Below are 8,613 nucleotides of genomic sequence, written 5' to 3' on the forward strand. Positions count from 1 at the left end.
GATCTGGACTCGGATCCATGAAATTCAGAAGACTGCACTTTTCCCCCTGCCTCCCAGGCTTTCTGCTCTGTGGAGCCTCTTACGTCCTCCCTTGTCTTTGATCCTTCAGTGCTTCTGGCCATGAACTCAACCTTTATCTGGGGAAGGGCAGGGCAGATACTGGGTCAGGAGGACCCGAGGCCCCAAACTGGGGAGAATGTTAAGGGTGCCCCGGCCATTCCAGGTCGCCTGTTCTGCCAGGGCCAAGGGGAGAAGCCCGGTGGGTGGTACCACGCTAGTATCCCAGGTGTCCAGCTTCACCTGGACAGTCCCAGTGCACACCTGTGGTCCTAGTGTAATTATTAATAGTGGCCCTTTTCACTCTCAAAGTGTCCCTGTTTGGACAATGAAATATGTGCTCATCCTGAGAATGGGAGGGGTGCAAGAGGGTGTGAGAGGTGGGCAGGGTCCACAATGGCCGGGGCGGGGGGTCCCGGGCAGAGACCTGAATGGGATCCTCAGGCAGGATTGGGAGTGTGGAGAGAGGGATGGGCTGTCACCACGTAGATTCCCTAGAACTGTCAGACTATACCACCTCCCTGAAGGGGCAGCCAGTGTGGAGGCCAAGGGCACAGACTGGAACCGACAGCCTAGGTTCCAGTCACAGCTTCTGTGACCCTGAGCTACCTCCTCACTTCCTGTGCCTCAGTTTCCCTATCTGAGTGTGGCTAATGAGGGTACCTACCTTGGGTCCTTACTGAGGATTAGATGAGTTAACATTTGTGAAGGGCTTAGCACGGTGCCTGGCACAGTCAGGCTGTGAGGATTTGTTAAAATAAGACGTAGTCACTGTTGTAGTGGCTCAGGGGAAAGCACAGACACGGTGTAAGTTGGCCGGGCATCTGCAGGGGCTCCCCACACCTTCCTGGGGCATGGATGGAAAATGAGACTAGTGGGGAGGGGGTCACCAGTGGAATGGGCTCCCCTGAGGAGTACGGATGAATGGAGTCAGGGTCTGCGGTGGGAAGGCTGCTTCCTCCACTGGGCCCGGGTCACCAAGCTGGTGATTTGGAGGGAGGGAGGCAAGGAAAGGGGTGTCTAGTTTGTGGGAAGAGAATGAATACTTAAACAGATCCCTAAACCTTCCAGCCAGGGTGAGACCTGGAGCTCCCTGCACTTGACTCAAAGTGCCATTGAGGAGCTACCCCTGGGACTCCACTGGCGGGCGGGGGAGCAGATGCCAGGGTCCGCAGTGGCGTCCGTAGGGACACGTGTCCAGAGCAAAGGTCCCAGGACACCCGAGTTTATCCCCTAGAGAGAGGAGACCCAGAGCCGGGCTGGAGGAGGGTCCCTCTTAGGAAGGTGAGGGGGCAGGGCAGGTGCCGGTCTCCCCTCCGCCACCCCCCTGCTGTCCACAGGATGGAGTCATAGAGTCAGGTACTCTCCACCTCCAGTGTGCGAGAGGAGCCCGGGGCTCGGGGCCAGGATCCAGCCCCAGCCCACCACTCGGACCTGTGCTCTTTCTCTGCTCTGGGCTGCTCCAGCGGCAGGTGCTGCCGGCGAGGGCTTCAGTGTACAGCTCCGAGCAGCGGGGCTGGAGCTGGGACACTTTCCCCTGCCGTCCTCCACCTCTGCCACTTCCTCCCCAACACCCACGGGGTGGGGGGTCGGAGGGCCCCAGGGGGAGCCTCTCAGACTCCCTGCTAACCCATCCCCCAGGTAGCAGCCAGAGGCGCAGGAACAGAAGCTCTTTCAGCTCAGCTTTATGGACTTAAGATCGACACAGGCCCACACCCTGCCGTCCCAGGGCCAGTGGGCAGATGAGGGGGGCAGCTCCCTGCATGGACCCTGGCGGTGACCACCGGAGCAGCCTCCCGTGTGCCAGGTCCTGTGGGGACAGCCGGGGCTCTGAGAGGGGAAGCCCCATTCCTGAAGTCCCTGGCCACCCCACCTAGTGCCCCCGTGCTACACAGACTCGGAGTCTAGTCCCGGCTCTGCCTCCATCTTGGGTTCCGAGGGCCCAGTCCCTGGGCTCGGCACCGCCAGGGCTTCGAGGCCACCGGGCTCCTCGGCGCTGGTAGGCAGGGGCTCAGAGTCCACTTCGGCCTCAGCATCCTCCGTGTCACTGGCCCCGCCCTTGGTGCCTGGGCTGGGCGTGGCGTCCTGAGAGTGGCGCAGGCAACACTTGGTGGCGACAGCCATGAAGACCCCGGCCAGGGCCACCTCAGAGCCTGCCAGGTAGAAGATGATCTCGTAGTTCTTCAGTGCGTCCACCAGGCGGCCTGCGGGGAGGGCGGATGGGGAGGTGAGGGCCTGCGGGGGAGCCCACCCTTCACACCCACACCGTCAGATAAGGGCAGTGCTCTTGGTGGGGCTCACGGGTAACACACACACACACACACACACACACACACACGCGCGCGCGCGCGCACACACACACACACACACACACACACACACGCCCGTCTTTGTTCCCATTTTACAGATGCAAAAATCCATGAGGGTTCTGCCCTTTGAGATCTTAAAACTGTCACTTCACCTCCCTGGACCTCAATTTCTTAAGTGATATGGGGCCTTTGGTGAGGCAGCACTTCACAGTTTACAAGGGACCTCCTGTCCTCGGGATTTCAGCCCCACATGTACCCTGGGACTTGCCCAGCTGGGGGTATTTGACCCGGGAGTGGGGAGAGCACTGGGCTTAGCCCTGCTCTCCTGGGGGCCCCCAACTCTTGTCCTTTCCACTTAACCTCCTTGGTCTTCAGGAGCCTGGCTCAGCTCTCCCCACAACCCCCAGGGCTCCCCCCTCCCAGGAGGCCCCGTGTACCCAGGACTGAACTATCATTAGCATGGGGGCTGGGGACAGGGCTTGTAGAACTCTTGTTTCCTTCTGTGTATTTTCCAAGTTTTCTATCACAGGTACATGTTACTTTCATACTCGGCAAAATCTTTTAATTGCAAATATTTCCCCTAAAGTGTGGTTCCTCAGTGGGCTCCCCCCTCTCTCGGAGGCATCCTTGTGGCTGTCCACACCAGGCTGTGACCTCTCAGTCTGTATCTCTGAGGCCTTGGGGAGGTTCCCTGGAGTCCTCCAAGCCAGCTGCCCGCCTGAGCCCCTCTGAGCAGTACCCCAAACTTGCCTTCCTGACCCCTGCCCAGTCAGCCAGTCCCGCCCCTTCCACACACAGCCCTGTGGTGTCCCTCACCTTCTTCTCACCCCACGTGCCTTCTCTGCCTATTAGATCCACCCCAGGGTCACCCAAGAAAATGGAAGATGGGTCCCTGAGCCTCTGGTTGGTTTTATAGCTTTTGGTGGTTGGGATGCTCATACAGGGGTTCAGGTTCAGTGCAATTCCCACTGCACTGAAGTGGAAATTCAAGGTCAGGTGAGGTGACAAAGCTTGACGGCACTCAGCTAGCCCAGCCCTGGAAGAATGGGCAGCTCACCTCATCTCGGGTGCAGCCTGGGCCCTAGCAAAGGCGGCCCCCATCTTTGCTCCATCCTACAGCCTGACCTCAGCTCTCTCCTGCTCACAGGCAGGCTCCCTGCTGTTTCAGGGATAACCTGACAACCCAGCAAGACCCTAATGTCCCCCACCCCCACCTTTCTGATCCTAGCTCCTGCCTTACTTGTATAGGAACAGTGTCCCCCAAACACTCCCTGTGCCCTCTCCTGGGGGGTCCTGCCCTGCCCCGTGAGACTGCCTTTATGCCAGCCCCTGCAGGAAGCCTTCCCCTACCACCGTGTCATGAGGATTTCCTATGACGTGTAGAGCACCCAGCAGGCGGTGTGCACGGTGGAAGCCTCCCGTGCCCGCCTCTCTGTGAGCGTAATGAGCCCTCCCACTCTGCTCCTGGTTCCCCAAGGACTCTCCCTACTCCAGTCACCCTTAGAGGCTGGGGACACTAAAGCACTCAGATACAGTGTTTCAAAGGTATGGGCACTGAGCACTGGGCAGGGCCCCGCTCTGATTCTGGGACTGCAACCTGTACTGGGCCTCTGGTGGTACCGCCTGGAGGGGAGGGAGGCTAACTGGCCGTGGTAAGGGGAGTCTACCCCACCGGGCTGTCTCTCCCCCCTTCCCACCCACCATGGGTCCCTTCCCCTCTCTCATCCCTGGACGTTCCATCTGGGATAGGGAGGGGCTTCCCTTGGGCTTAGGGGCACTAGGCCGCGTCACCCTCTCCTCCTGTGGCGCGCACCGGCAGAGGGCGGTCCGATGAGCACAGCCACAGCCTCGAGGAGTAGCACGAGACCCAGCGCACTGGGGAATCGGGCCGCACCCACAGCCGCCATGAGCACCTCGAACTGCAGGGCGCCCACCATGCCATAGGAGAGGCCGAAGGCGACGCAGAAGGAGACAAGGGCGCCGTAGGTGCGCGCGCGCGCGCTGCTCAGGTCCGTGAGCCCGTTGGCCATCAGGGCCAGGCTGAAGAGGTAGGCGACATGCGGCCGCAGGCGCGCCAGGCCGGCCAGGGCGCCGCACGCCGGCCGCGCCACGATGTCTACGAAGCCCACGATGGAGAGCAGGAAGGCAGCCTCGGAGTCAGGCACGCCCGCGTCCTTGGCGTAGTTCACCAACAGGATGGCGGGCACGAAGAGCCCGAGCGCCATCAGGAACTTGGTGACGGCGTACACCGCGAAGGCGCGGTCGGTGCACACGGTCACGTCCAGCAGGCGCCGGCGGGTCCGGCCACCAGAGGGCGCCTCGCGCAAGCGCAGTCCCGCACTGTCCGCCTCCGCCTCCCCGGGAGCGTCGCCCGCGCTGTTCCTGCGCGGCCGCGGCCCGGGTGGCGGCCGCATGACGGCGCCGCACGCGCAGCAATGCAGCAGGAGGCCGCCGAGCAGCAGGAAGCCGCCGCGCCAGCCGAAGTGCTCGAGCAGCTGCTGGCCGAGCGGCGACAGCGCCGACAGGAACACTGGGCTGCCGGCCGCCGCCAGCCCGTTGGCCAGAGGCCGCCGCCGCTCGAAATACAACCCCAGCATGATGAGCGACGGCTGGAAGTTGAGGGCCAGGCCCAGGCCTGTGGGCGAGGCGGTGCTGTGGCGGGCTCCCCGAGGGTGCCCCCACCCCAGGCCCCGGCGGGAGGGAGGGGCGAGGTCCCGACAGGGTGTGCAGACCCCGGGGTGGGGGGTGGGAACAGGGCCGAAGGATGAGGACCGCCCCTCGTGGGGAAACTGAGGACAGGAGGTCTTGCAGCAAGGGCTGCTGACCCCCACCTGCACTCCGACCCCCACGAGGAGGAGAGCAGTGGGCGCCCTCACCTGTGAGCACCCCAGCTGTCAGGTATAGCTCCAGGAGGCGCGTGGCAAAGGATGCTAGGACCATGCCGGCCGAGGCCAACAGTCCACCCACCAGCATCACCGGGCGACAGCCAAAGCGGGTCACGAGGATGCTGGACACCGGGCCTGTGGGCAGGGCAGGATCACCAATCAGGCTGGACCCCTCTGTGGCAGACACTCCAGGCTTTGTACCTCCCAGCCTTGAAAGACGGCTTGAAGGAATGAGGTCACCCCCGGTTCAGAGAGGGCAGTGTTGTGGCCAAGGTCACTAGCTTGGCTGGGACAGACCAAAGAGAGCCATATGGGGGGATGCAGGGGAGGAGCCTCTATACTGGTCCCCAGCCCTCCTGAGAACACGGAACATAAAGCAGAAGGGGCGGACCCCATCCGCTTTATTACCTTCACAGCTGGAATCACAGCTTGAGCCGCCTTCCTCCCCAGGCTTCCCCCATCCCTCTCCTCCACCCTTTCACGCTGCCTGGCCAGGATATCTCCAGCATCTCCCCCACTCCACAGGTGGTTAGAGCTTTGGGACTGGGAATCTTAATTAGATCTTAGTTTTCCCACCTGTAACATAGGCGGGTGTGGGTCTTTTGACAGAAATGGCGGGGCCCTTCCAGCTGGCCAAGCTTGACAGGTCAGCCACCTGGGTGCGGGCTCCACCTCTGGCCGCTGCCACCCTCCTGCCCTCTGCTCCCCTCTCCAGTGCTAATGTTTCCACAGGAAGGAAGGGGTTTCCATGCCCACCCCGAGGGGCCTGGGGGAAGATGCTCAAGGGGTCGGGTGTCTCCTGGTCCCTGATCCCGATTCTCAATCCTGGGCCTGGGGGAGGGAGGAGGGATTGGCGAGGGGGCGCTGACCTGTCCCGTAGAGCATGGCGAGCATGATGGAGGATACCCAGGCCGTGTCGCTGTAACCCGCGCCGAAGTCGCGCATAAGCGCGCGGAAGAAGACGCTCACGGCCTTGGGGAAGCCATAGGCGAAACCGGTGACCACGAAGCAGGCGCCCAGCACGGCCCAGCCCCAGCCGCCGTCTGGGGGGCCAGGGCCCCGCCGGGGGCCTCTAGTGCCCATCGTCACCGCCTCTGCTGGAGGAGAGGGGACAAGAGGAAGCGGCGAGGGTCTGTAGCCCAGACAAGAAAGGGGGATGGAGACCCCGGTGTGGGGAAACTGAGGCACAGGGCTACCCACGGGAGCCCTGCTCGGGGAATGGAGCCAGGAGGGGAAACCGAGGTAGGACCTCACCCCGAATCTCCCCTCCTCCAAGGGGCGTGAAGGATGAGGGGTGGGTAATAGAGTCGTTCCCACCTGAGTCTTAACTTCAGGAAGACTCCCTCTGGAGGATACTCCTTGCCCCTCAGGACCTAGTAGTGTCAGGAGAGGGGGTTCGGATGAGTGGGAAAGCCGACAGCCAGTGTGTGACCAGAGGCATGTGTGGGCACCGGCAATGTCCCCAAGGTGTACATGTGAGGGTCTCAGGGTAACGGAACAAACAAGGAGTGGGGTGGAGGGGGAGACAAGTGCCAGTGGCAAAATGGGTGGAGTTCGTTTTCCTCCTTGGCCTTGATTTTTGGCACCTGATTTTTCTCGGTGAGCAGGAATGTCTATTGTCATTTAGAAAATTATGAAAGGAAAACCAAAACATGTTGTAACAATGTTAGCCTCGTCCCAGAAGCCAAGGGAGCTGAGTTCCAATTCATCCCAGCTTAGCCATGGATTTGCTCCGTGACTTGGGCAGCTCCCCTCCCCTTGCTGAGCCTCAGTTTTCCCACCTGTAAGGTGGGTGACTGAACACCCCAGACCAGCTGGGGATCTTGGTGTGGGGAGGGTCAGATCTCTGGCTCCACTGGACAGATGCAGACCTTTGAGGGGGCACTGGGAGAGAGACCCTCTGCCCTCCAAACCCTTAGCAGCCCCCAACACCTCCACATTTCCAGAGCTCCACCCAGGGGTTCACACAGCACCCCTATTGCCCCCATAACAGACCAGGAGGGGGGCCTCACAGGCAGGATAGACCAGCCCACAGCTGGAGCCTCCCTCCCTCCTGCAACTCCTCTGCGCTGGGGTCTCCCGCCTGGCCTTGGGCAATGCCAAGGGCCCTGTGGGACTCTGCCCCTGCCCCCCCAGGACCAAGTTCTGGCTTGGTCACCACAGCTGCAGCCACCTGAGGTCCAGGACAAGAGGTGGTCCCTGACAGCCGTCGCTGCACACTTACCTGAGCTGTCCCGTGGGTTTGGGTGTCCAGCCTCGCATCTCCTGAGGCCTGCAGGGAGGGGCCGCCCCACTGGCTCCCCTGTGAAAGCCTAGCCCGATGGGGGCCGCAGCTGAAGACTCCCAGGCTTCCGCAGATCAGCCACTCAACAGCTCGCTCCCCCAAGCCTGGGGCTTAGTGTTCCCCACCCCCATCCCCTCTAAGAGGCTTTCCGCTGGGAGGGGAGAAGGGCCAGGCAGCCACCGCAGCACAGGGCCAGGCTGGGCCGCGTGGTGGGGCTCCCCGTCCCAGGCCCATCCAGGGAGAGCTAGAGATAGGGGGGCCCCTTCACCGCCTGGAGCTTCCGGCAGAGAACACAGACAGCCCTGCCCTGGGGGGTCCGAGTGGTACAAAGGGCACAGCCCTGCCCTGGAGAGACCCCACCAGCCCTAATCACCTCAACTCCTCCGCCCGCCCTCCGCCCCCAGGCCACATTCCAGGAGGGGCCTCCGTGGCTTTCCCCTGGATAAGGCTAATCCAGGCCAGAGCCTGGGACTGAGGGGGTGGGGATGGGCCTGAACAAAGGGTGCTGTGTCCCAGGGCACCCGAGGGTGACTTGCTGATGGTCCCAGGCCTCAACCACTGCCATCCGTCCGGCTCTAGGGAACCCACAGCAGAAATGAGCCTGGGCCAGAGAGCGGGGGATCCAGCTTGCAGGAGTTAGGCCAGACCTAAAGACTAAACTTAAAATGAGGGCTGTGAAGGGCTGGGAGTGAGTGAGGCCTCCCAGGGAACTGCCAGTGACATTTAGAACCTTCTGGACTCCCTTCTCCAGTGGGAGGTCTCCATCCCCACCCTGTCCCGCCCTGTCCCCCAAGTCAGACTCCACCAGCCCCGCTGCCGGGTCGCACCTGCTTTATTTCCCACCGTTTACAAAAGTTAAACAGGGGCGGTGTGTGGGGCAGGGGAGGGGGTGTGCAAGGGGCTCCTCCCCAGTGGGACAGAGAAGGGGGAAAGAGGTTGAGGGGCATGAGGCAGGCCCCCAGGGAGAGTCCGGGGCCCCTGGAGGGGAAGAAATGGTTCTGTCCCCCACTTCCGGCTGCTTTATTTTGAAGTCCCCAGACCCCAGGCCGGTGCCTTTGGAACTGCTCAGGCTGGGGCG

At 62.1% G+C, this 8,613-nt stretch overlaps 1 protein-coding gene across 2 annotated transcripts; it reads right to left on the reverse strand.

Moving 5' to 3' along the window:
* Window positions 1-865: 865 nt before the first annotated feature.
* On the reverse strand, window positions 866-8,591 carry SLC16A8 (solute carrier family 16 member 8). Of its 2 annotated transcripts, XM_027107627.1 has the most exons (5): window positions 6,121-8,591; window positions 5,243-5,386; window positions 4,773-5,001; window positions 4,180-4,706; window positions 866-2,261 (listed from the first exon to the last, which is right to left on the reverse strand). In XM_027107627.1, exons 1-5 carry the CDS (start codon window positions 6,872-6,874, stop codon window positions 1,945-1,947), a joined length of 1,971 nt encoding a protein of 656 aa, XP_026963428.1. In that variant the 5' UTR covers window positions 6,875-8,591; the 3' UTR covers window positions 866-1,944. The 2 variants fall into 2 exon arrangements, with proteins under 2 accessions (XP_026963428.1, XP_026963427.1); XM_027107626.1 differs by having other exon boundaries at window positions 4,180-5,001.
* Window positions 8,592-8,613: the final 22 nt, after the last annotated feature.

This window comes from Aethalodelphis obliquidens, unplaced genomic scaffold (genome assembly GCF_003676395.1).
Source record: "Aethalodelphis obliquidens isolate GAN/ISIS:26980383/991018 unplaced genomic scaffold, ASM367639v1 scaffold8, whole genome shotgun sequence".
In the NCBI taxonomy this organism is placed as follows: Eukaryota; Metazoa; Chordata; class Mammalia; order Artiodactyla; family Delphinidae; genus Aethalodelphis; species Aethalodelphis obliquidens.

Coding starts and splice junctions, on each gene's coding strand:
- SLC16A8 (XM_027107626.1), bottom strand. CDS start 6,874: ATGACAATAGACATTCCTGCTCACCGAGAAAAATCAGGTGCCAAAAAT. Junction 5,002..5,242: donor GACAGCTGGGGTGCTCACAG/GTGAGGGCGCCC, acceptor CCTCGCCCACAG/GCCTGGGCCTGGCCCTCAAC. Junction 2,262..4,179: donor CATCGGACCGCCCTCTGCCG/GTGCGCGCCACA, acceptor CCCTCCCCGCAG/GCCGCCTGGTGGACGCACTG.